This window comes from Protopterus annectens, chromosome 5.part1 (assembly GCF_019279795.1).
Source record: "Protopterus annectens isolate FY-2018-M chromosome 5.part1, PAN1.0, whole genome shotgun sequence".
In the NCBI taxonomy this organism is placed as follows: domain Eukaryota; kingdom Metazoa; phylum Chordata; order Ceratodontiformes; family Protopteridae; genus Protopterus; species Protopterus annectens.
In genome coordinates this window covers 321,748,325-321,772,367 of record NC_056736.1, presented here as the reverse complement: position 1 = coordinate 321,772,367, position 24,043 = coordinate 321,748,325, and the positions used below count along the sequence as shown (strand labels likewise).

Sequence of the window (24,043 nt, the reverse complement as noted above, 5' to 3'; positions counted from 1 at the left end):
TTTAGACAAATTTCTCATATTTGTAGAGTTTTTTTTTCAAAGTGTCAGGAGTCTCAAGCTTGGGCGAGAGATCTGATCAGAATTGAGGTTTTAGCGGAACATCCAAACGTCTTGTTTGACCCCCTTCTCACAGGACTGCTTTCCTCAAGTATCTCCTAGATACCTCAGTAAAAGTAACTTTTCTTCTACATGAAAAAGTAGATCTGTATCTAGATCTGTTCACTTAGTTTTTCCACTCAATCCAAGGCTTCAGGAAGGGAATTTTAGAATACTAGGATTTGTGGCATTCCTTTAGTCAGACTCCACATGAGAAAAATTCAGTGGTATCTAAAATCAGTATGGTCCCAACATAAACATTCCCTGATATTTCAGATTCACATTTTGAGGTTTGTGAGAAGCATCTTCTTTGATGAAGAGACCAGTTTTATCTGAATCTAGGTCGCTATTTTCCTTTCCATCTCCAGCACAGGCTGTAACTACTGATGCCTCAGACTTTGCTTGAAGAGCTTTACCTATGCGAGTAATAGTGCAGGATCTTAGGGATAAAAAAAGAGATGTTGGCAGTAATAAATAAGTGTATCAATCATTTATGTTTCCCTGTGTAACAGTAGGAGGTACTACCAGCTATGCCAGGAGACATAGGGCAGTGCATGTGTAACATATGCCGGCACGGCTAGCTGGAAGTTTGTAAAGAATTGCAAGTCATTGTATATCAAACTGATTTGTCCAGATGCTTGTGTTGAAAATGTATTTGTAAAGTTGCTTGTGTTAAAATTTATATCAATAGTGTGTGCAGCTGGAAAGAAAAGAAATGTACATGTAGTATTGTAACTGAAATAAATGTATATGTTTTAACAGATGATATTGGAAGAGAAGTGGTTAATCACAATCCAGCTGCAGCAAATTTTGAAAAAAAAAATAGTGGAAATTAAATTAGGCCATAAAGATTATATTTTACAGTTCTGGTTTGCAGCTAGAAGCAATATGTTTGGGAAACCAAGTATTAGGAAGCCTTTTTTATTGTCTGTAGCAGGGCGCCAATTCTACTCTGGAAGGGTAGAGGTTTGAAATTGTTTTATGACTTCAGGAGCTGCAGCAGATCTGAGCAAAGCTCTGTGTGTATGGGAACGCATAGGTGCTAAAATCCTGGCTTCTAGTGTTGTTGATAGTGTGGGAAACAGGGTCAGATGACCAGATGTGATGTAATTCTGTAAGCTATTCCAGAAATAATATTTAGATATTATGTTGAGAAGACTGTCAGTGAGACTGGGCAGTCTGTTTCTTGGCAACCTGACAAAGAAGGAAGACCAGCCACCTACTTCATCTTGCTTTGCTCTAGTCAGTGAACCAGGGAATAGTAACTCTTTTAGATTAATCATGAGAATAGTTAAGTATTGTTTTTCTTTAACTGTGGGAATCTTTCCAGCTGCGTTATTTTTAATATTTCTTGTGATTGTAACTCTAGTGTTTACTATAATTGGATATTTAGTATTCTCGGCTGGAGCGCCTTCTGTGTGGAGTCTGCATGTCCTCTCTGTGGTCGAGTGATAAAGACATGCAGGTAGGTGCATGCGTGAATGGGCATGCCTTCTTTGAAGGTTGGGCATCGAGCTGGCAACTCGGCACCGTAAAAATCCATTGCCAATCATTAGCAGATGGGAGTTCCGCTGTGGTGACCCCTAACCGGGAAAAGCCGAAAGACGAGAGAGAGAGCGAGAGAGATATTTAGTATTCTCTTGTTCTTTCATTATTTATTATTAAATACATTTATACTTTTCATTGTGGCTGGTCCTTTTAGAAAATATTTAAGCTTTGAGAGTATTTGCGTATATTTAATTGGTGATAACTATGACTACTCCTGAAAGCCTGGCTGTTTGGTCAACATTACCATTTGTATTACTATTAATTTCAGTCAGCATAATTGGATACTGTTTTAAGAGCCTTAGAGTAACTGACTGGTGGCAGTGAATCTACCTTATAGTCTGGGCAAAGTTGGTAGAGCAGGTAATCTGTGCCAGCCTTTCCCAGGTGTGTGTGTGTGTGTGTGTGTGTGTGTGTGTGTGTGTGTGTGTGTGTGTGTGTGTGAACATTAAATCTCAGAGTGTGTGTGTCAGCTACTTGGGGCAGGGACATGAAGCACTCGTTTCACAGAGAGGATGCTGAACACAGCTGTGCCAATGGAGAGCCTTATTGGGGACCTGGGAAGAGACAGAGAAATCCAGACCCTGGGCTGACTGTGTTCTCTGTGTGCTCTTAACGGAAATTGTGCTTGATGCAGAGAAGTCTGCCTCTGGAAATGCTGAGTGTATCCATTTGTATTCCAAGTGAACGCTTCTCTCTCTAGTGTCTGTAGTGAGCATTCATGCTCCTTGATTACTGGTCCAGAGTGGGAACGTCACACCCTGGATCATTCTCCAGGGATTTCTGAACCTCCTTTTCCTTTCTCCTTCCAGTCAGTATAAGCTATGGTAGTTCATCCATATAGCTAAGTCTTCTGCAGCAGTGATCAAATTGTGAACATAGTACAGCTGCATAATCTCAGTAAATGTTTGAATGTTCACTACTGCAGTATCTGCTCACTGTCTCCATCCTCCTTATTTTTTGTATATTTTTGTTACCAGGTAGTGGACATTGAATTTTATTTGCATAGCATTGCTCTTTTTCCAGGCTCTTGCCTCCCTAATTCAGTTGGCATAAAAGGTCTGAATGGATTAGTGTACAGACTGCTGATTTTCTATGGCTATACTGGAGCTGTCAGCTGCCTGGACATGCGGAAGGTGCCTTGATTTTTTTGAAGCTGGTCAGCTGTTATATCATTAGCTGGATATAACCCAGATAGATAAGGCTACTGCAGCAGTGATCATTAAACAACTACTGATATGGTAAATATACTTGCACAACTGTACTTTATATACATTTTCCTTTATAAAATTAGTGTGCACTGAGCATGACTATATTTCTTGAGCAGAATTTTTTAATTTTTTTATACAAATTTTAAACTTATTCAAATGACTCATACCATACTGTATAAACAGTAGTGGTCGTCATGCTTGCAGCCTACTACTATGTTTTACCATTTCTAGACTTTTGATTTTAGGTGGCCTCTAGAATTGCAGTTAGCACATTATGTAAAAAAAGCTAAACGTTTGCTTGCTTTTACCTGACCATTATCTTGTATGCCTCATACATTCCCTGTGTTTTAGTCACTTTCTTGTTTTGTTTAAACATGCAGATATTATTTTTATTGCCTCGGGGCTGTAGTTTTGTTTCTGTAACTATTCCAGACACATCATCAGTCCAGTCTGGGAATGATTGAGAATGATCTGAACAGCAGCTTATTCAAGGTGACTATAAACTTTCTCATTAACATCAAGGACATCATACACTTGCAATTGTCAGCTATCATTAAGAGCAAATGGCTGCGTCAGTGAACTTAACCACTGGAAGAAATGCCACCAGAGGTACTCTGTCATTCCAACAGCACGGGATTAGTACAAAACTCTGTGTTGCTGGCATTGTTTTCACTCCAAACACTTCTCTACCTGCAGGTTTTACACTGGAAGTTTCTTAGTAGCCCTAGTTGAAATACAACAGTGTAATGTAATTGGAGACTGAGGTCTCAAAAGCATTTTTGATGCTGTTTTTACATTGTGTGGTGCCACAAAAATTTCATTAATGCTCTCTGCTGAGGTTCTCAACCTTCACTTGAAGTCTGCCATAGTCTTTCACTGTCTCAGGTACACTATGCTACATTTAGCAGTATAGAATATATTTATTACCAAACTGTAGACTTCAGGCTATTAGTTCCTTCATCATATCTACTTCAGGCTAGTTCAAAAGTAATTGGTTATTTGCCATCTCTGTACCAATCCTTGAAAAAGAGATAACAAAAGTAAATATAGTTCAAGTCTTTGCTGTGCTCATCTTAATTTCCTGTGTAAATGAAGGCTGTGCAGGACAACATTAGCCAACATTTGTCAACTATGTCCCCTCAGATCCTTGCATAATTGACTTCCTGATGTGGATCATATGTCATTGAGAATTATCACATTCAGAGAGGGAGGAATACCATATATGATGGGATGCATGCCTTTTTAAAGTTCTTCATTTTTCCTCCCATTGCCTTTAGTACACACAGAATTAGTCCTGTCTTGCTTGCTGTAACTGGTCTTATAACAGTAAGGTTTTCATTAAATTTGTTGACTGAATTGTCAAAGTGGGTATTTCTGACTGTTGATCAGTTTCTCTTTAATCTGTTAGGGAGGCAGTATATCTGTAGTATAGTAATGCAAAATCAATGATTAGTGGAGTTAAAGAAACTGCTGTTTTCCTCATCACTGTGTGATCTTGGTGCATGTCTGTGTGTGTGTGCGTGCATGTGTGTGAATGGTTAGCTATCCCACTGTCTAATGGCATCATGTTAACATTTTCATCATGCAAGTGATGCTTTCTTAAGGCTCTCTAAGGATGGAACAAGTGATAACATCCCTGAAAAAGTTCTTCTGCTTCATCCACTATAAAATAATGCTCTTTATGAATACAACTTGCTTAGAAAAATATTACAGACAGCAAAAAAAAAAAAAAAAACAGGAATGTAAAATCACATACATAGGATTTATAGGTTTGGGATCTTGTAGTAGGATTGATTCGATGTGCATGCAACAAAGCAAGACGCAGTATAGCAGCAAATGAAAGTGTTGTGGCGATGCTTTAAAATGAGTAGACGTGACACTGTGACAAAGTATCTCAAGCAGGGGTAAAGGTCATAGGCCACAGAGGTGCGGCGATAATGCCACATGCTTTCATTGCATTCCCGCACCTCAAACATCAACAGGCTTGGAGGGCGGAAGGGTAGGTAGGGCATAAGTTAACCCTCCAATGAAATTTAGATGGGCAAAACCCCCAGGATGCCAATAGAGCTCACAGCTAGCCACAGTGGGAGTAAAGTCCAGGGAGATCAGAGTAAATTGTAGATTCAGTGTATACATGGGGCATTTTGTAACAAGGCTGTAGGGTGATATAGGAGACCCCAAAAATTTAAAAAAAATGAAGTTTTTAATATATTGTATTATTGAATAGCATTTCTTCAGAGCTCTTCCCACATGTTCACCAAAACTCATATTTTCTTCTATCAGAATTCCTGTGTCTTATAATTTCTGACGTACTTTGATAATAGAGTTATGTAAGCTATACAGATAGTTGGAATTTTCATTCTCAAGTGCATAACCCTACACTTTTTTTATTAAATGAAACTCCCTTGAAGTGTACTCAAGAGTATAATCTGTAAAGGTAAGCATGAATCTCCAGTTGAACCTTTAATAAGGTAAGCAGCCCAGCTTTGTTTGCATTATTATGAAATTCTGCTAACAAAAACACCCTCCTACGTCAGTAAAGGAGGACATAAAAGCATGGAATAAAAGGGGACTCAGAATGGATCCTTGTGGTATACCCCTCTGAAAATTATATTCATTAGATTTACTTCCTTTTCTACAAGCCCTTGATTTTTCATTAATCAACCAGTTGGTAATACATAGAATAATGTACATTCTTTGATACTTCATCTCTCATCTGAGGAGTGATGGAGATGCCTGTTTGTAGACTTTTGTACTAGCCATTGACTGTCTATGATGGACACAATGTTTGTGTATAATGTTGATCGTAACTGTTCTGAATGCTTCAGCATTGTGTTCCGAAGATCATTGTGACTGGCGTTATTGTCATATGTCAGATTTGAGGCCATATGTACTGGAATGTGGGTTAAGAGAGGTGCTTAGCAGCTGCTGTGGCGGCATGGAGAGATAAAGACCCGACTGTGGCCCAGACAACCCTAGTGCTATTAGTGGCTCGGGCAACTGAGTGGCAGGAAGGATGCCCATCCCAAAGAGGGAGGGTTTGTCAATGAAACTCCATAAGAGGTGGTGTGGTCCAAAGAGGGGAGTTATCCTCATGTGTAAAGGAGTACAGTGGAGGGGGAGAACAAGAAAAGTGGGTAGGTCATATATAAAAGGCTAGAAGATAGTCAGTAGACCCCCTAAATGCCCTCAGGTTGCTCATTGGCCCTGGTCCTAAATTAGGCATTGGACCAGTGGGAGAATTTGGATTGCAGATAGACCTAGCGTATGGCATGGGAGACTGGGTCAGAAGTCAGAATGACAGTGTGTGTGTGTGTGTGTGTGTGTGTGTGTGTGTGTGTGTGTGTGTGTGTGTGAGTGTGTGTGTGTGTGTGTGGGAGGGGGTGGGCAGACACTCCTCTCAGCTTATATTTTGTAGTTAGCTGGATCACATGGCTGGGACAATGGCTCAGCAGATCCAGGAAATCCAAACCTAGTAGTGAGAGTATCCCAGGAACCCCTGCCTGATGCTTCTGCATGTGATGAGTTTGTCTCCTATTTTTAGAAGAGTTTCTTCCATATACCTGCTGAGGTTGGGGATGTAGAGATTGAGTGGGCCCTCTTCAGCGCCTCATTAGCTGAGCAGGTAACAGAGTGTGGTTAAAAGTCAATTGGTGCTTGTCATGATGGTTCAGTAGATCCCACTGGTAGACACCAGATGTGAGAAAGCTGCCTGGTTGAAGAAAGAGGTACCCCATGCAGTGCTAGCAGGGAAGAATTTGTCTTTGACCATTCAGTACTGGCAACTCAGAGAAGTAGCAAATTCAGCAGTTGTTAATACAAAGACATGAGTATGAAAAGAATTTTGTAAGCCCACAGAGAATGGGTTTCATTCTGGCTCAGAGAAGAGGAGGCAGGAAGTTGCCTTGACTGCCTTCAACAAGGTTGAAAAAATGCTGACCTTGAGTGGGGACATTGTTGAGAGGAGGAAGGCGTGAATCTGGTGGGTGCCAGAAACAGATGGTTGAAGTGGATTCTGTTTGGATATATGAGGTCACTGTGGTGATTAAACTTTTCTGCTTTGGCTAGGATGCAGCTAGGATGCAGCCTGGAAGAATACCACTGAACTTGAAAACTGGGATAATTGTTCCCATTTTCAAAAAGGACCCAGCCAAGCTAGAATCTTCATTGTGTAATACCATTAAACCTCCTGTGGTAGAAGCCTGTGAGATGCATACAAATGACCTCCTAAGGATATACCAGTGTTTCAGCTGCATGGCATCTGAATGACCATAACTTTTTACTTTCTAGTTTTAAAGTGTTTATGGTACATTCAAGGACTTAAAAAGTACAAAGTCATGGACAGTCAGAAGTCATATGCTTGAAACACTGGTATGTCTTTAGGGGCTCATTTGTATATATTCCATAGGCCACCACTACAGGGAGTTTAAGGTATTACACAGTGAAGATTCTTTCTTGACTTGGTCTTTCTTGTTGTTTTTACTGAATGGTTTATCTGTGTGACCATGTTACCCTTTGCTTTGGATGTTGTTTGTGATGTTTTGTAGGCATCCTATTGTTTATGGGCACCAGGCTTGATTTTAAGCTTCGTGTTTCTAAACTATAGAGAAACAGTCTCTGTGTGTTGTACTAATGATGTCACAAAAGGTCTTTTAAAAAAAAAAGAAAGAAAAAAGGTCTTAACATGCTAGGAGGATTTGTCTGTATTGTCCTGAATGTATCCGTAAAGACTTAAAAGGTAAAAAGTAATTTGCATTCCGTTGCTATATAGCTGAAAGTGTAGTTGTGTAAGTAAACATATTATAACAGTAGATGCTTGAATAATCACTGCTGCAGTAGCCTTAGCTATATGGGTTATATCCTGCCAAAGATGTAACAGCCAGACAGTTTCCAAAGCTTCAGGGCACCTTCCATAATCAAACTGTCAAGCAGCTCTTCTCCTTTTTTTGATTTTTATCAAGGGCCAGCCAAAGTTTGGAAAGCATTTAGTCTGAGATGTTAATGTTGCAATTTCTGCTGTTTGCATTTTATATTTTCATCATAGCTTCAGTTGCTTGTGATCTCCCGCGTGTACTGAAGCAATTCTTTCCTGAGTTTAATGTTGCTGGGATGAAAATCAGCATCTCCAAATCAGAGGTTGGAGTTTGTGTCTTGAGATCATGTTCATGAACGGAGGTAGAAGAGCCTGGGAGATGGACCGTCATCTGTGTCCAGATGCAGCAGTAATGCAGATAATATGCAAGACTGGTTGTGTAGCAAGATCCAAGACACAGGATATAGCTCTCCATTTACTTCTGTGTCCCCATCCGCACATGTAATCATGGGCTTTGGGCAGTGACTGAAAGGATGAGCTTGCAGATGCAAGTGGCAGAAATGATGCTCCTATACTTGGGAACTGGACTCGCTGCCCATGGCACAGATGACGGTCCATCATTCTGTGGAGATTTCAGAGTGCAGCTCAATACTTTCTTGCTGAGTGGCGTGTGTGATGTGGGTTAGGCACCTTATGAGGATGCGTCCTGGGAGACTGCCATGGGAGATGTACCAGTCACAGTAGATTGGGAGGAGGCCCCAGGAGCATACCAAAAAAGCATGAAAAGATTATATTTGTCTACTTGTATGCGGACATATTGTCATCTTGCCAGGGAACATCTGGCTACCTTATCAAATGAGTGAGAGATTGTTGCTGAAGCTAGAGAAGTCACATCTACCCTGCTCAACTTGTTACTACTGCAGCCTTCACTTGGACAAGTGGTTTTAGACAGTGGATGAAACATATTTAATTCATTTGGTAGTTTAGTCATCTGAATATAGCTTTACAAAATTTGCTTTAAATGCTTCAGCTTTCTGAGATTCACTTGTACTGGCACTTCATATTGCTACCCATTTTGTAATGCATAAACAGGCCTTGTTATTTAAATGGCTGCTTATTTATGGACAGTTGTAAAATAAGTATTCTGACTTGCAGAGTTCAATTGTTTTAACAGTATGCCTTATCAGATGTTGCCCCTGTGGTTAACGTCTGCAACATACTTTGACAGCTCAACTGAAAGTCTTTTTTTTTTTTTTTTGATTGGCAGACATTATTCATAGATTCATAGATTATTACTAGACTAACTGTCCTCATGGATCATTTTTAAGCCTAGCCAATTACCCCATGTGAGAATCAAACCCTGAACCTTGTGTTTCTAAGGTAAGCACCTTAACCATTACACCACCCTCCCCATCATAGCTCTCTCTTGCTTCTGAGGCTTCCAGATGTTGTATTGTCCACAGTTTGTCACTTTGCCACACAGGCACATGTATAATCGTATACATACATATATGCCCGTTCTAATCTACTACAGAACTGGAACAAATTGTAAGCCATGTGCATTCTAGCATATTTTTTCAAGTGCTGAAAAAAAAAAACGGGCAATATTAAAGCAAACACACCTACATTATGACAGCTCTGTTTTTTCTTTTTTTTTTTTTTTTTTTGTGTCAGTGACATACGTTTATAAAATCTGGTCAACAGTTTATGGGAATCTACCAGTAATACAACTTATAGTAAACATTTCCTTGTCGATATCTATAGTGCCTGGTCTAGGTGGCTTAGGTGGTGCAGTGGTAAGCATTGTTGGCCCACAGTAAGAGGTTCTCTGGTTCGATTCTTGGCTGGTGCCTTCTGTGTGGAGTCTGCATGTCTTCCCTGCGGTCACGTGGGTTTCCTCCTGGTGCTCCGGTTGCCTCCCACACACTAAAGGCATGCAGTAGGTGGATTGGGAACTCTGAATTGGTCATAGGTGCGAGTGCATGTTGGAGTGAATGATACAGATGAACTACCATGGCAGGGCTAGCCACCTGGCAGTGTAAACCTTGGCTTGAGATGATTGTCACTGTTGAAGTGACACCCTGACCCCATGTACAAAATGGGAAAAGGTGGTGAGGATGGAGGGATCTATAGTACCTTGTCAGGTCCCGAAACTTTGATTGTACTAGAATAAAACGCATAGGAATTAAATGTATTTCAAGCTATCCGGAGGCATATGTACATTGGTTTGTATATGTTTTAATCATTACTTCATATTTTCGTGCCATAGCCTTACAGCTTTAACATCATAAGACAGAAGCTGTGCGGCATGCTCAAATGTTTCACAGGATATAACAGATGATCTGAAAAATGACAGAGATGTTTTGTCTTAACTCATGTTCTGCCATGTGACTGAGCATTCCAGCATGTGACTGTGCATCTGAATGGTACACATTAATTACAGGCTTTTATAGTACGTGCAAGCAGAAGAATGTTCAGCACATTATAGTTAAAAAAATGTATGTATGCATATAGTGTTCAACTAAAGTTCAAAATTATGTTTTAAGTTTTTTTTTATAGTTGGAAGCTAATCCTAAGTATTTGCTTCATTATTTTAGAGTTAAGCACAATCTGTAGTTATGAATTTTATTGTAGTAGTGTTTTGCTGCTACTCATTTTCCCAATTTAAATTCTGAGTGTTATGGGAGTTTGTAAACCTTTGAAGACTGGTGACTGCTGGGACTGTCTTCATGTAAAATTCAGGCCATTTAGACTTTAGTTTTCACAGTGGAAAAGTACATGCAAGAGTTTCAGTAACCAGATGTGAAAAATTGTATCTTAACCAAAGTACAGCTTTGGGTTCATCACAAGTTGATGAAAAATGCCTACATAGAGGCAATTGTCAGATCTTACTCTCTAAAACTGAAACAAACTCAGTTCCTTTTACAAGGTTTGAGGCTCCCTCCTGTTTTTTGAGTGTTGAGTGGAATTCTTCAGAGAAAAGAACATGTCTGTCATCTATACCTGTGTTTAACATAGCAAAAATAAATATTAGCTTGTTTGTACATAAATGTCGATATAAGTGGATTATTGTTTTGGCCTTTTGGAAAAGGAGATAAAGCTGATTCTAGTTCAGTATTTATATTACTGTTTGTAATGCTAGAGGTCAACCAGTTTCAAACCAACATGCTTGTATGAGTGTAAAGTCCTGCAAATATTGTAACCAAGAGTCTCAATTACTGTAGTAATGCGATCAAAACAGAAAATAATATAGCTTTATTGTATTCATTCAGTGGGGAAAAAGGCTTTGTGAAATGTTACATTAAGTGTCCTTATTTATTAGTGATGTAATAAAAATTTTTTTTTCAATAAATTTAATTTTTGACCATTTCTGAGTTGATCTCTTTTCTGTCAACTCTTTGCTTATGTCTAGGTTGCAGTTTAGAAAGGATTTAGGAACTTGTATATCAAAGCAAGTTAGAGTGTAGTCTAGAAAGTAATTCATTTCTTCAGTTAATCAAAATCCCAGGTTTGATGTAGGGTTTTAGACTCAAAAGTCTGCCAAACTTTAAAAAAAATGTTTCTTTTGAGGTCATAAAGAAAAATCCTTTATCTAAAGATTTCTGTCTAAAATTGTAGTTATATTGAACATATAGAAAATTGTGTAGTTATTGACTTCAAAGGAAATAAAACCAAGAAACCAAAAACACTAGTAGTTTGTCTATTGTAGTATTTTACTGTTTAATTTTCTGAGGTTTACAGTGATTATAGCATTTAATATGGTATTGGAACGAAGTTTCGATTATGAGAGTTCAGTAAAAGCGAGGAGTCTGCTTTTCACAAAATATATTACATTTGTGTAGGTTTACCACTTTTAGTGCATTAACATGACTAATGGATCAGGTAACCTATGGTTAGAGTCACATTGTCACATTTCCCCAAGGAATCCTGGGTAAACCCTATCGCCATATATTTTTTTCCAATCTCATTTTCAAGGGGGGAAGGTCTCTTCTAGGACAAACCTTCCATCCTCTGACTACAGCCCCTCTCTCTTCCCCCTTCCTTCCACCTTGGTGTACCAAACAAACGTCAGTCTATGTTAAGTTGTCCATCTCGCCTTCATTCTTGCTGGATGGCTCTGCCCCGACCTCGGCCGGCCGGCCACACACCTAAAAAAGCTTGAGAGTTGGTTCCACGGTGCCCCCTCCCCTCCCATCCCACACAATGCTAGGTACCTCCATTCCTAGATCCGCGCTGCCAGCTACAGCCGGTGTTTGGTTTCTCTTCAGGTCAGGTATTATAGAGTAATCTAATCTATAGTCTATTTAAACCCTTTTAATTTACCTATATTATAGTTATTTCTTTAATTAATTTAGACCCTTTCCTTCTTTCTCTGTTTATTTTTTTTTTTCAAAAGAACTTATAAGTTCCCCTTAGTAGTGGAGTGTGTGTGTGTGTTTTTTCTAGGATCTAGAAAAACTTGTGTAAAGTGTAATTTTTTTCTAAACAAACTTGTGTAAAATGTGTGTTTGTGTTGTGTGGTGTGTGTGGGTTACACTTGTCTTGACAATGTCTATGGACTGTCAAGAAGTGTGTCTTCAGAGTGTGTGAAATGCTGTCTGAAAGATCTCTGACGGCCGGTCACACTTGTTGTGTGTGTCTGGGACCTTTACACCACCAGGAGGACTCTTTAGCTTGTATGCCAGAGTCCCGCCCTAGAGAAAAAAAGGAAAAGAAAAAAAAAACTCTTTTTAAGATGCTTAGCTTTTACTGTTCCCTTCTACTGTTCTCCGGCCAGCTCCTCTAAGGCCAGCTTCTGAGTCGAGACTCCAGCTACTGGAACCGAGGCTTCCTGCTACTCCCATCTGCTATCGCTAGGTTTGGCCCGCTGAGCCAGGCTCTGACTGCTGTCGCCGTCGGCTTGGGATCGGGCTGGCGCCGAGTAGAGAATCCAAAGAGGTCGCTCCCACTGGAGCCTTGGTCTGCTAAGAGGTCTAGGTCACCGTCCCTTGGCTCGCCCAGCATCTCCCTGCTATCTCCCTCTAGGCTAGATCCTCTTGCTCTCACTCCCTCAGGGGGATCCTGTCCTTTATCAAGAGTTTCAGAGTTCTGAGTGATGCACTGGCCCAAATGCTTCAGGACTGCTGACCCCGCCCTCAAAATGTTGTAATGCCTCATCCTGTCCTCCCGGAGCCCTCCGCCTCCCCTGTCCCTCCTCGAAGGCCGACCGACAATTGAGACTGTGGTAGCACGGAGACTGAAGCGAATTATGGAGGCTCCATCGTTCCGACTCTTCGGCCTGCTGCCCGAATCTCGGCGCCGAGTGGCATCGACCGGACCCGAGTGAGTGGCATCGGACTCGGTGCGGTGGTGAGTCTGGCTGCCGAGCCCCGCCTCTCAGGCAGCACTGTCGGGTGCCGAGGGGGTTCTCTCGCACTTCAGCCCGGCCTCCCGACATCTGCCTCAGCGGGGGACCTCTGGCTCTGCCTGACCTTGGGACCTCTCCACTGTCCCTGGCCAGGGTGCCTGGAGTTTCCCAGGTCTCCAGTGGGCCTCTACACACCCTCCTCTTCCTCCTCGTCCTCCCTCTCTCCCTGCCTCATCTCTGGCCCACTCTCCTCTCAGGCCTCTCCTGAATCGAGCCAGGGGAGCCCCTCCCCTCTCCAAAGTGTCCTCACAACAGTGTAATTCCTGATCTGCAGGAGAGGACACAGATTTAGAGGATCCCCTTCCTCTCCCTGTCTCTGAAGATGTCTCATTTGCAGACATCTCAGAAATTCTGGAAGTTTTTCCGCTCTGAACTTCCCCCTCCCCTTCAGAGGATGATGAAAATGCTTGACTTATTGGCTTGGCTCTCCCCCCTCCTCCTCCTGGTGTGGTCCTTGACCCTCCAGGGGAGGGGGCCTCTTCCTTGGACTTGGACCACTCCCTGTCCCCCATCTCCGTGATAGCCGTTTCTTTCAGCAGGCTTCCCACAACAAAAACTCCAGTGGACCCCACCCCCTGGTGCCAACCACATGGTATGCAGGACTACACAATTTTGGTAAAAGCTATTTCCTTCTCTGTTTCTCCTCAATGGTAGGGAACAGGTTCATGGACAGGCCTGAAGCATCCTGGAACAAAGAACTTTCCTTTATTACGGTTAGGCTGATGGGTTCTATGTATGCCATTTCATCTATCTTCATAGGCGGTTGCCACTGTAGCTTTGCTGACATGTTGAAGGATCCTACAGCTGCAGTCACCAGGTAACGAGATTCAGCCAGCCTGGCTACCCCTGTTATGCCTAAGAATAACTCCTCCTTGCATTTTTCATATGGCTAGATGGCTCAGCTGGAGCCAATAGCTAACTAGTGGCATGCCCATGCCCTTTGCCTGGATGCGTGTGCCGCCTCTTTATGCGGCCGCTTGCATGCCTAGACCTGAGGCATGGATCATTATGGACAAGGAACTGAACGCCGTTTGAAAAGAAAGCTGCAGATGGGCAAAACTTTTTGGCCTCTTGGTCCGCTCTTTTTCATTCTGCTTGAAAGGAATGGCAAAGCCAGTCAAGTGTTCCTTCTTCCGCTTAACAAGGAACTCGGCCTTTTTCCAGAGAGCCTACAGGCTTCGGGCCTCCTCCAGAGGCAGACAAACCACAATTTGGCCGCCTCTCCAGGCAGAGGGTTCCGGAGACTGTCGGCCTCCAGGAAGTCGGATGGTAGAGCCCTGTCCACCCCCTGAGAGTAAGTTGAAGAAAGACCCACCGGTAAGGTCAAACCTTTTCCCTCACTAGAGACCTCCAGCCCTCCTAAGAGGCAAAAGGGGTAATGCCGCCGCAGGTACATCATCTTGCTACACCGCTAAACCCAAGATCAGAAATCCAAACACCAAAAGACAAGATGTTCCATTCCACCAAGGCCATTATTCCAAAGCAACCAAAATCTTTTCCAGATGTTCCAAATCAACAAATTCCACCAGTGCCAGCAGACCAGCAAGGATCCGAATCTACTCCAAATTCTTTTTTTTCCAAAGAAAACAGGATTCAGCCAGTGCCAGCAGACCAAGCATTGAACCTAAGGAAAACAAGAAACTCAGACCCATTTTGGATGAAGAGTATCTCCATCCTTCCTGGGAAAAAAACAAGATTTCTGTGTTAAGAAAGAGAACCCCATCCTCTCAATTCATATAAAAAACCGCTGTGTCACCAGACCCCAGGATCACGTGGATGTATGAGAGTGGTCAAATTCTTCTCCCTGCCCCATGGCTGGGAACCAGCCCCCCAGGTAAGCTTACCCCCTGCTCTGCAGTTCACCAGTGTTCAATTCAGGTGTTTTTATTCCAGGTCCCACAATATTTGGAGGACTGGCTCCTCAGACTTCAAGTCAAGCTAGACCACAGCTATTTGAGAGACTACCTTCTCCAGTTTGAATGAAGTTTCTGTCATCAATCCTTTGTCAAAGTCTCTCCTGTCGGCCAGAGACTACACCTTCAAGTCACCATGGTCTAGAGTTTAAACAAATGTTCAAAATCAAGTTCAAAGAAAGGTCTCTTGTTACTAGCACACAAATTCCCTCTCTAGTAACACACAGGAGACACAGTAAGATCCTAAACAGGAAGCTAAATGATCACAAGCAGAGCAAGAATCCCCTGTTCTTTAAGTACATGGGATTCCACAACAGATTCCAAACCATCCACTTCTTGGAACACTGGTGGATGCTCTTCCCTTTGGGATGTCCCACTTCACACAATGGACTTCTTCCTGCAAAAATATGTCCCTTGGTGTTATGAATAACTTCTCTAACGAAAAACCCCTCATTACCTTGATACGCCAGGCTACTGACAACGGACGCCCGACTTCGGGTGGGGGCCCAGCTCAGACCTTTGCGGAACTTGCATTCTCCTCCCAGAGGTATGCCACTTGCTGACGCTGACCCAGTCCGATGTGAGTGGGGAGGGATCAACTGTCTAAGCCCAAATTTAGGAGCAACTATGGGTGCAGACTCACTTTTCTAGAGATGAGCAATCAGACTATGGTGGTGTATGAACAAACAAGCTCTTCTTCAACAAAGGCGTCCTGTCGAGACGCGATCTATGGAGAGCAACTCGGTGGTCTCTGTCCTGTCTATTTCCCAACGCAAGTGGCATCTGAAAATTCCAGTTCTCCGGAAGTTTTCAGACTCAAGACACAAGTCTGGCACCAATTATTTCAAGGAAAGTCGCAAAGGCCAGCCCCTTTTTCCTCAATCTAGCCTCAGCCAAGTAGAGCAGCATTCTGGAGAAAAATTTTTGCAGAGCCAGCCCTCTCTACAAGCCGCCTCCAAAATCCTTTAGCACTAACGGTCCATTCCAGCTTCCGCTATATCTCAGTTTATTTCAGGCTATCCCACAGAAGCCTCCCTTTCAATCTATCAGGGCTTTCTGTCAGAATTTCCTCCCAGCCCTTCCCCTCCATCAATTCCTCTATAGGCCTCAGCTCTCTTTCTCCACCCCTCTCTCTTGCATCCATTTTTCATCCTCTCGCCTTGGTTCCTCTCTGATCCATCAATCTGTTTGGTTCCCTTGGATCCTCTTCTTATCTCTCCCTCTCACTTTTCTGTTCCTCCACGCAACAGCTGCCAGGCTTCCTCCCCATCTCTTTTGATAGGAAGATCTTTTCTCTTACTTCCCATTCTCTCTCCCTTCACTCAATTCAACTACTCTTCCTCAATTCTTCTCTATTGTACTCTTAAAATTTATCAGATCCTTTGGAAATTCATGTGGGCATTTCAAGGATTTATCCACATAATCCTTCCTTTCATAGTCATCTCCTTCTACCCCTTCTCTTGAATGGCAGCTCTTTCTCGATGTCTCCCTCTGTATTCTAGATTTTTTCCTGGGATTTCTAGCTTCTAACTTTCATGGTTCTTCATCCCTTCTTCTCACAGAGTTTTTTTTCTGTTCTCAGCTAGCTTTCAATCCTTTTTTGAAGACCTTAATTCTTCCTCCTCTGGGTGATATTCTCCTCTCTTTTGCAGGGTCCTGTTTTCTCAGCTCTCTATCTTCTAAACTCTCCTTCTAACTGCTACTCCTCCTCTTTTTCTGTATAATTTGCTTATCCCCTTCTAACTCTTCTCACTCATATCTATTGTTTTTCAAAGAGCCACCATCCCTACTGTTTCATATTGCTTATATCTATACTTTCATGGAAATCCATGGGTATCCTCATTAATCTGAATCAAACATTGTAATTTTAAGACCATTCTAACCCTGTAAGGTATCCAACTGTACTGGCAATTGTGTTTCAAATTCTACATTCCTTGAACAGGTCTGATTTCCTAGGAAGTACTGACCAGCTAATCTTTCAGATTCAAGCAGAAAAGGGACTTTCAGTGAAAAACATCAGCTTCTTGACCATGAATTTAGAGATCGAAGCTTATGAAGAAAGGACACCTCAAGATCACAGGTTCCTGCATAAGGCCTTCATCACACTTCCTTTTCTTAGCTTATAGACACCCATTCTCAGCTCATCTTTAACTTATTTGGCCACACCTCCAGACTGCCTACTTTCTTCCATCATTAGCTAAAGACAGAGCCTCTCCAAGCACTAAGCCACAACCAACCCTAAGTTACACCTCACTAGTCTTCCAAGAGCCTAGTTTGGGTGCTGTCTACTCAGATAGATCCAATTCTTAGAGTAGAGTCTTTCATAGCTTCATAGTTGGAAGCTAACCTGGGACAGCCATGTAAGGACTACTCTCTCCATCTTCTTTCATGTATCACTTTCAGGCTATAGCCCGGAGTTACCTTCTTTCCGTTTGGATTTGAACCCTTTTCCCTCTTTCCAGTGGTTCTTAGGTAACTGCCCATATCCCTTGTGACCTCTTTTTCAGGTTTCCCAGGTCTAGTTCTTCCTTCCCCTTTTTTCTACCTTGTCCTTTTCAATCTGGAGTTTGGTTCATCCTAGCTTTCATTTGCCTTTGGGCTTACACTTTCCTCAGAGAGGTAATACTTTTATTGATAGTGTTTTATATTCTTTCTGAGACAACTAGTGGAACCGCCTAGCTTAGCTTTTTATAGAGCCGAAATGAGAGCTTCATTTCGGCTCCATTGTGGGATAGCCTTGAGAGGTGGCTGTTAGAAACCAATTCACATGGAACGCTATGGGAAGCACATAGAACCTATTTCCTGTTGGAAAAAGATCAAAAAGACATTTAGGTTTTGAGAATCATTCTGGAAGGGTACACTATACATTGGAAATCTCTTCCTTTTCAAAACTCAGTTCCGCATGTTCCCGAAAAACCAACCGTACTTGGTACTTCATTTTTTAGAACTTTTACACAAAAGTGTAATGTAACCTGTTCTCCTCCTAAGGAAGGAAGGCATTTGGAGACTTTTTTTTTTTATTCTCAATTCATGCTCTTTCCTAAACATTCTGAAACTCAGGATGTTGACCCTGCAAAGCTTTCCCCCCTCATTTTTTCCAAAAGCCTTTTTGGCTACCCTGGTCCTCTAAGAATGATTATCTTCATATTCCAGTCTATCCTCTTCACAGTAAATTTCTAAGCTTCTGTGCCATTGGTTTGAACTTTCAGTTTACTGCTTTGACTTCTGGGCTTTTTACCTATTCAGGAGTGTTTACAAATGCATAGCCCCAGTAGTAACACCTGCGGGCTCCAGGATATCCACATTTACCCCTAACAAACCACTTCTCATCACAAAATATTTCAGAACTATACAGTTCACAATCAGTCTCTTTCAGAGTCTGGAGTTCACTTTGGATTTCAACAAGTCCATCCCTTTTCCATCCCATTCTCTGATGTTCCTAGGTTATCTTTTTGATTGTTCTCTGATGGTGGCTTTTCATCTCTCAGACAAGATTGCATTCTTAGAACAGTACTTTAAATCCCTGACAACATATCTCTAACTTATGCAAGAGAGCTTCTGAGACCCTTGGGGTATATGTTATGCATCATTCAGGCGATTCCTTTTGCCAGACTGAACATGAGGAAAAGTCAGTGGTATCTAAAGTCCGTATATGCTCAACACAATCATCCCTCTGTCCTCCCCCTTTCTTCTCTTCCCATTTATGAAGAAATAACTGCACTGGTGGATTGCACAAATACACCAGAATCTGGGAGTTCCAGTTCATATTCAACCACCTCTTCATAGTGTGTCAACAGATGTATCAGACAGAGCTTAAGGCTTGCTCAAATGGTTTCAGAGTGCAAAGAATTTCATAAAAAAAGGGGAAAAAGTACTATATAAATATAGGGTTCCTGTTACGTGATCGAAGTTTTGAAACTTCGAGCACGACAGTATCGAACTTGTCTGTTCGAAGTTTCAAAACTTTGAGCACGGCAAAAAAAAAATAAATAAAAGATTCAACAGTAAACTAACTGTTGCAAGCAGGGGGGCAAGCCCCCCTTGCACCCCCCACACTATAGTGCGGTCTTGGAGTTGGTATATTTAAAGAGCGGGGGGTGTGGGGGGTGCAGGGGGGTTTGCCCCCTTCTTGCAACAGTTAGTTTACTGTTGCATCTTTTTTTTTCTGTGTTCGAATTAAAGCAAGTTCGACTATATGGTTTTGACCATATAGGGTTCAAACTTGTTGATGTTCGATCACATAATAGGAGCCCTGAAATATAGGGGATAAAAGTATTAATTCTGGCTTTTCAATCCTTTTGTGACCTGTTGCCCCCAGTAACACTTCAGATTCTGATACACAACGCAGATGTTGTGTGGTATATTTAAAAAAAATGCGATGGGGGCACAAAATCATTCTCTCTGTGCAGACTTTAGTTATGGCTTGGGACTCTGTAGTTCGCCACATTTCTCATAGCAGTTTACATTCCATCAGAACCGAAGAGCTTGGCAGATCAAGAGCAGACTCCTGTGAATGGATGTTAAATAGGGAGGTCTTCCTACAGATTGTCCATCAGTAGGGTATTCCACAGGTAGATCTATTTGCCTCTGGCCTGAAGCATCAGCTCAAACTGTTTTCTGGCAGGACTCCTTGCAAGGAAAGTTGGGGCAATGGACGCATTCACTTGGAAAGAGAAATCCCGCCATTCTGTACTGACTTACTATGCACTTTCGTCCTTACACTTCTACAGTATGTCAGTGTCGAACAGTAGAGGCTTGGAGAAAGGATATCTATAGTGATTTGTCTGCCTTTCTGTCTGTAATATTGTGAATATTTTTAAAAAATAAACATGCAATATTATGCAGAATTAATAAAACTGTGTACCAGCAATAGCTCATGGCTGGGTGTGGGTACTGCTTGGTTTACCTACAGGTGGCAGTTATTTGTCACGGAGGCGAAAGACAGTTGTGCATAAACCAAGCATTACCATGCCTAGACATGGTTTGGTGCTACATACAGCTATGCCTAGGGCAGGCCTCAAACTGTCTTAATAATTTAGCTTTCTGATGTTATCTTATTATGTCTTGTAACTTATGAAAGAAAGTTTAATGTCTATTTATATATGTATATATCTTTCTAGTTTCCTGTAATAATTACAAGAAGCAGCAATGTGTATGGACCACACCAGTTTCCAGAAAAGGTCAGGTGACTTTTTTAATACTTTAACTAGAAAACTACAGTATTAAGTATATTGGTATAACAGGATACTATTTTGCTCTGTTTTTTAAAGGTTTGTTAACCAGTTTTAATATTTAGTGGCAGATGTATATACCTGAACAAAAATTAACTGGTCAACTGACTGCTTTGTTGCATTATTTTTATATAATGCACATTAGAATGTGACTACATGTACTTGAATAATTCTGCCCATCTGTCAGAAAGGTAGTAACATTATCTAATTGAAGAGGTGCGTATGCACTCTTGTCCAGTGTTATGTTTTTAGGTAGCCTTCTGCCATGTTAATGACTTTGGAGGTAGGGTCATTTGCACCTTTTCTCTGCTGCTGTTTCTCGTTTTGTGCTTGCTTATATCATGCATAAGAATGTATAATGTCCATTTATACTGTACTGCATAATCCTTCTCTCTCATTATTTTGTGACACCCCCCCCCATTCAACATCATTTCTTTCCACTTTGATTGCAGTCTTATACTTTTCTTATGTATATGAGCCTTAACTGTGTAGTTCTAAGTATCCCTTCAAATCTGATAATATTAAAACACTTTGTTCTATGGGGGAAACGACTTATCCCATTTAACTCTTGCTGTTTTTCCCTCCCAAATAAATACCCTCAAATTCTTTACTAAATGCGGTACACAAAATTCTCCTGTGGTTGATAAATATATGCCTGACCTGTGTATAGTACTAATGATACTGGAAACATTTTCACTGCTTGTACCTTGTTATCCAATTTCATGGTCTAGAGCTTCCAACTTCTCAGTTTGTGTGTTTTGTTTAGTCTCTTCCCACATGTCCTTTACTGCCATAATAGGCTCCTTTATAATCTACACACCTAAGTACATCTTATTATATTCCCATAAGTAAGGGTACTGCTGAACCAGTTAGTGTGTAGAAATAGTTTACCTCTGCATCCTTTGTTTTATCTTCATTTATTTTGTATTCTGAAGCACTTCTTGAAACTGTCTGAACATACTCCACAATACTGAAATGCCATTTTTCCTGGGTTTATCAAGTACAAAATAATATCATCTGCAAATAATGCTGTTTTTCTTGATATCCATGAGTTTGTAAGTCCCTTATTTTCTTTATCATTGGCTGTAAGCTGAAGGCAAAAAACAAAGGGAAAAGAAGACACCCCTGCCATGTCCCTCTTTTTGAACACAAAAAAATACATCCATCCATATGTCAGCTTTGATATCACCCTAGCTATTTTCTTAGCTAGTTAAAAATTGAAATTGGTCTATACTATATGAAGCTAGGTCTGAAGGGTCCGTGCTTTGTTTTGGTAGTACAGCCATCACAGCTTTCTTCCAAGATGCATGCAGCGTCTCCCCTTTTAAAATATTGCTAAACAAAACTTTTAGATCTTTATCACTTTCATCTCTCCTAAATTCCAGACTTTCACAGGAATACCATTAGGTCCTGGTGACTTCCTTGTTGACTGATTGTACACCACCATTTTTATCTCATCCCCTGCTATATTAGCTATTAATTCTTGAGCCTTGTTTTTCTGTAATATGTGCCTAGTTAAATCTTCCTGCTGTCTGCATTCCTTTGCGTTTTATAGATTTTCCTTACATTTCTGAAATATAACTAATACCTCTATAGGGTATCTGGTTATTTTTCTTATTATAGTCTTTTGAAGTTTGGCAACACCCCTTTCTATTTTCTGTTGCCTAAATCATTGTGCTAATATTTTTTACACTCTGGTGCTTTTATCAAAAATACTTACTTGACAGCAGCCTTTCTAAATTAAAGCATTTTGTCCTAATACTCCCTTATTTTTTCCTTTAGCACACCACAATTGTTTTTCTTGTTCTGTAAAATTCCATTTCTTCTGCAGTACTTCAGCCTTTGATAACCACTCTAAATAATTCATATATCTTTTTTCTATTATATGTTTAAAGTCCATTTCATTGTAGCTCACTCCCTAGCAACCCTTTCTGAAGATATTTATATTTTCCCTAGTAAGTCTTGAGTCATTTATAGGTTGATAGGTGTTTATTAGGCTAATGACCTCAAGGGAGTTTTTAAACCTATCCGTGCATCCCAAATCTCAACAAATTCTGGTACCCTTGATAAGTGTAAACAGTGGCTTGGGAAGTGAAACATTTACAAGCAGGGGCCTGTGAGATGAACAATTTACTGGCTGCCTGTGTCCATTAGAGACATAGGTGCCAATCTAGGGATGAATTTCCTGTTCCCCATCCAATTGTCCAAGTTACACTTGAATTGGGTTAGGGAGGAACTCTGCTTCACATGGATGGGGAGGCTGTTTTAGAGAAAGGGTAGTCTGTGGGATACATGCCTGTCTCTCCAGCAGGTCCTTCTTATATCACAGGCAAAGTTTAGGTCTGTAGAATGAGTAAGTGTGGTGCCGTTTGTTTTATGCATTTGCAGGAGTTCTGTCAGAGTGGGGTCTGACTATGCCGCGTATGCCAGGCATAGATCTTCTCTCAACAGCCTTTAGGAGACAGAATACAGAGATATACGGCCTTGAAGCAGTCTGCATAGGACATATTACTTACACTATTCACTCTTTTAGTGAGGGACCTCTGTAGACGTTCCAGTTGTTGAATATGCCTGGTTAGGTACATAGCAAAGGGGCATTTTACTGAATGATAGGTCTGATGAATGCCAAATTCAGTGGAACAATGACGTCCTTGGACCTAGATGCCATGCCATTGTGTGTAAGTTGAACAACATAGAATGATTTCCTCGCTACTACAGACACGTAATGGTCAAAAACTGAATTACTGTATGTGTTTCCCCAAGTCCCTGACTACTGGGTCAGTTCTTATGGGGTTGTTAATAAATTAATTACTAGGGATGGATGACTTCCCAAAAGGATACTATTATGCATTTCTTGGCATTTAGTTTTAGTCCATGGCTCTGACACCAGTTTGTCTATGTCAGCCCCTTCACGAGAGCATTTGCGTCAGTGGGTGATTCAGTGATAGCTCCTAATTTGTAATCATCTGTAAATTTAGTCAGCCAGACGTCATTGACACTGGTCTTGACTTCTGTGAAGTAAATGCCAAAAAGGAGCAGTCCCAGGACTGATCCCTAAGGGACTCTGCTTGTGACTGACCTCTTTGTAGAGGTGGACTCCCCAGTTCTAACTTCCTGAGTCCTGTCTTTGAGCTAGCTGGCTATCCATTGGGGGACGTAAGGGTTTGTACTTAATCTCTTAAATTTGTTAACACTGCCCGAGTGGGCTATTGTGCCAAATGTCTTGGCCAGCTCAATGTGGGCAGTCTGAACCATTTTGCTGTCATCCATCACTTTGGTGACCACCTTAAAGAGGTTCACCAAGTTGTTCGGGCATGATCTGCCCTTGATGAAACCAAATTGGGTAGGGTCCAGTGTATGGAGGTTACCTATGTCATTACTGATCATTTCCATGATTCTTTCCATCTCTTTGCATATGAAACTAGTGAGACTTATGGGTTTGTAGATGGCCAACCTTTGTGCAGAGGGATGACTGTTGCTGTTCTCCATTCATGAGGCACGAAGCCTGTTGGGGGCTACAGTTAAATAGCAATTCCAGAGGGCTTGATAAAGTCATGTTTCATCCTGGGATATTGTCTGGGCCCATTGATGCAGTGTTCTTGGCCTTAGAGAGAGCACTGAGGACCTGTTCCCTAGTGATTGCAGGGAGGGAGGGTTATAGTTGATGGTATTTCCTGAGGGAGGATTGAAGGGGAGAGGGGTAAAGTTGGAGCTGAATTTATCAGCCAGGAGGTTTGCTATACCTTCTGGCTCATTATAGGTGGCTCCATTTACAATGATCTCGGCACACAATTGTTTATTGCCTTTGAGGTTGTGGACATAGCTAA

At 41.4% G+C, this 24,043-nt stretch overlaps 1 protein-coding gene across 4 annotated transcripts in view; it reads left to right on the top strand.

Annotated features, from left to right (window-relative positions):
* TGDS (TDP-glucose 4,6-dehydratase) overlaps nucleotides 1-24,043 on the top strand; it is a 750,932-nt gene that overhangs the window by 382,069 nt on the left and 344,820 nt on the right. For all 4 annotated transcript variants that reach the window (XM_044073003.1, XM_044073005.1, XM_044073004.1 and 1 more), the window contains one exon: nucleotides 20,106-20,165. In XM_044073003.1, coding sequence (XP_043928938.1) covers nucleotides 20,106-20,165 — 60 coding nt within the window. The remainder of the gene's footprint in view (nucleotides 1-20,105; nucleotides 20,166-24,043) is intronic.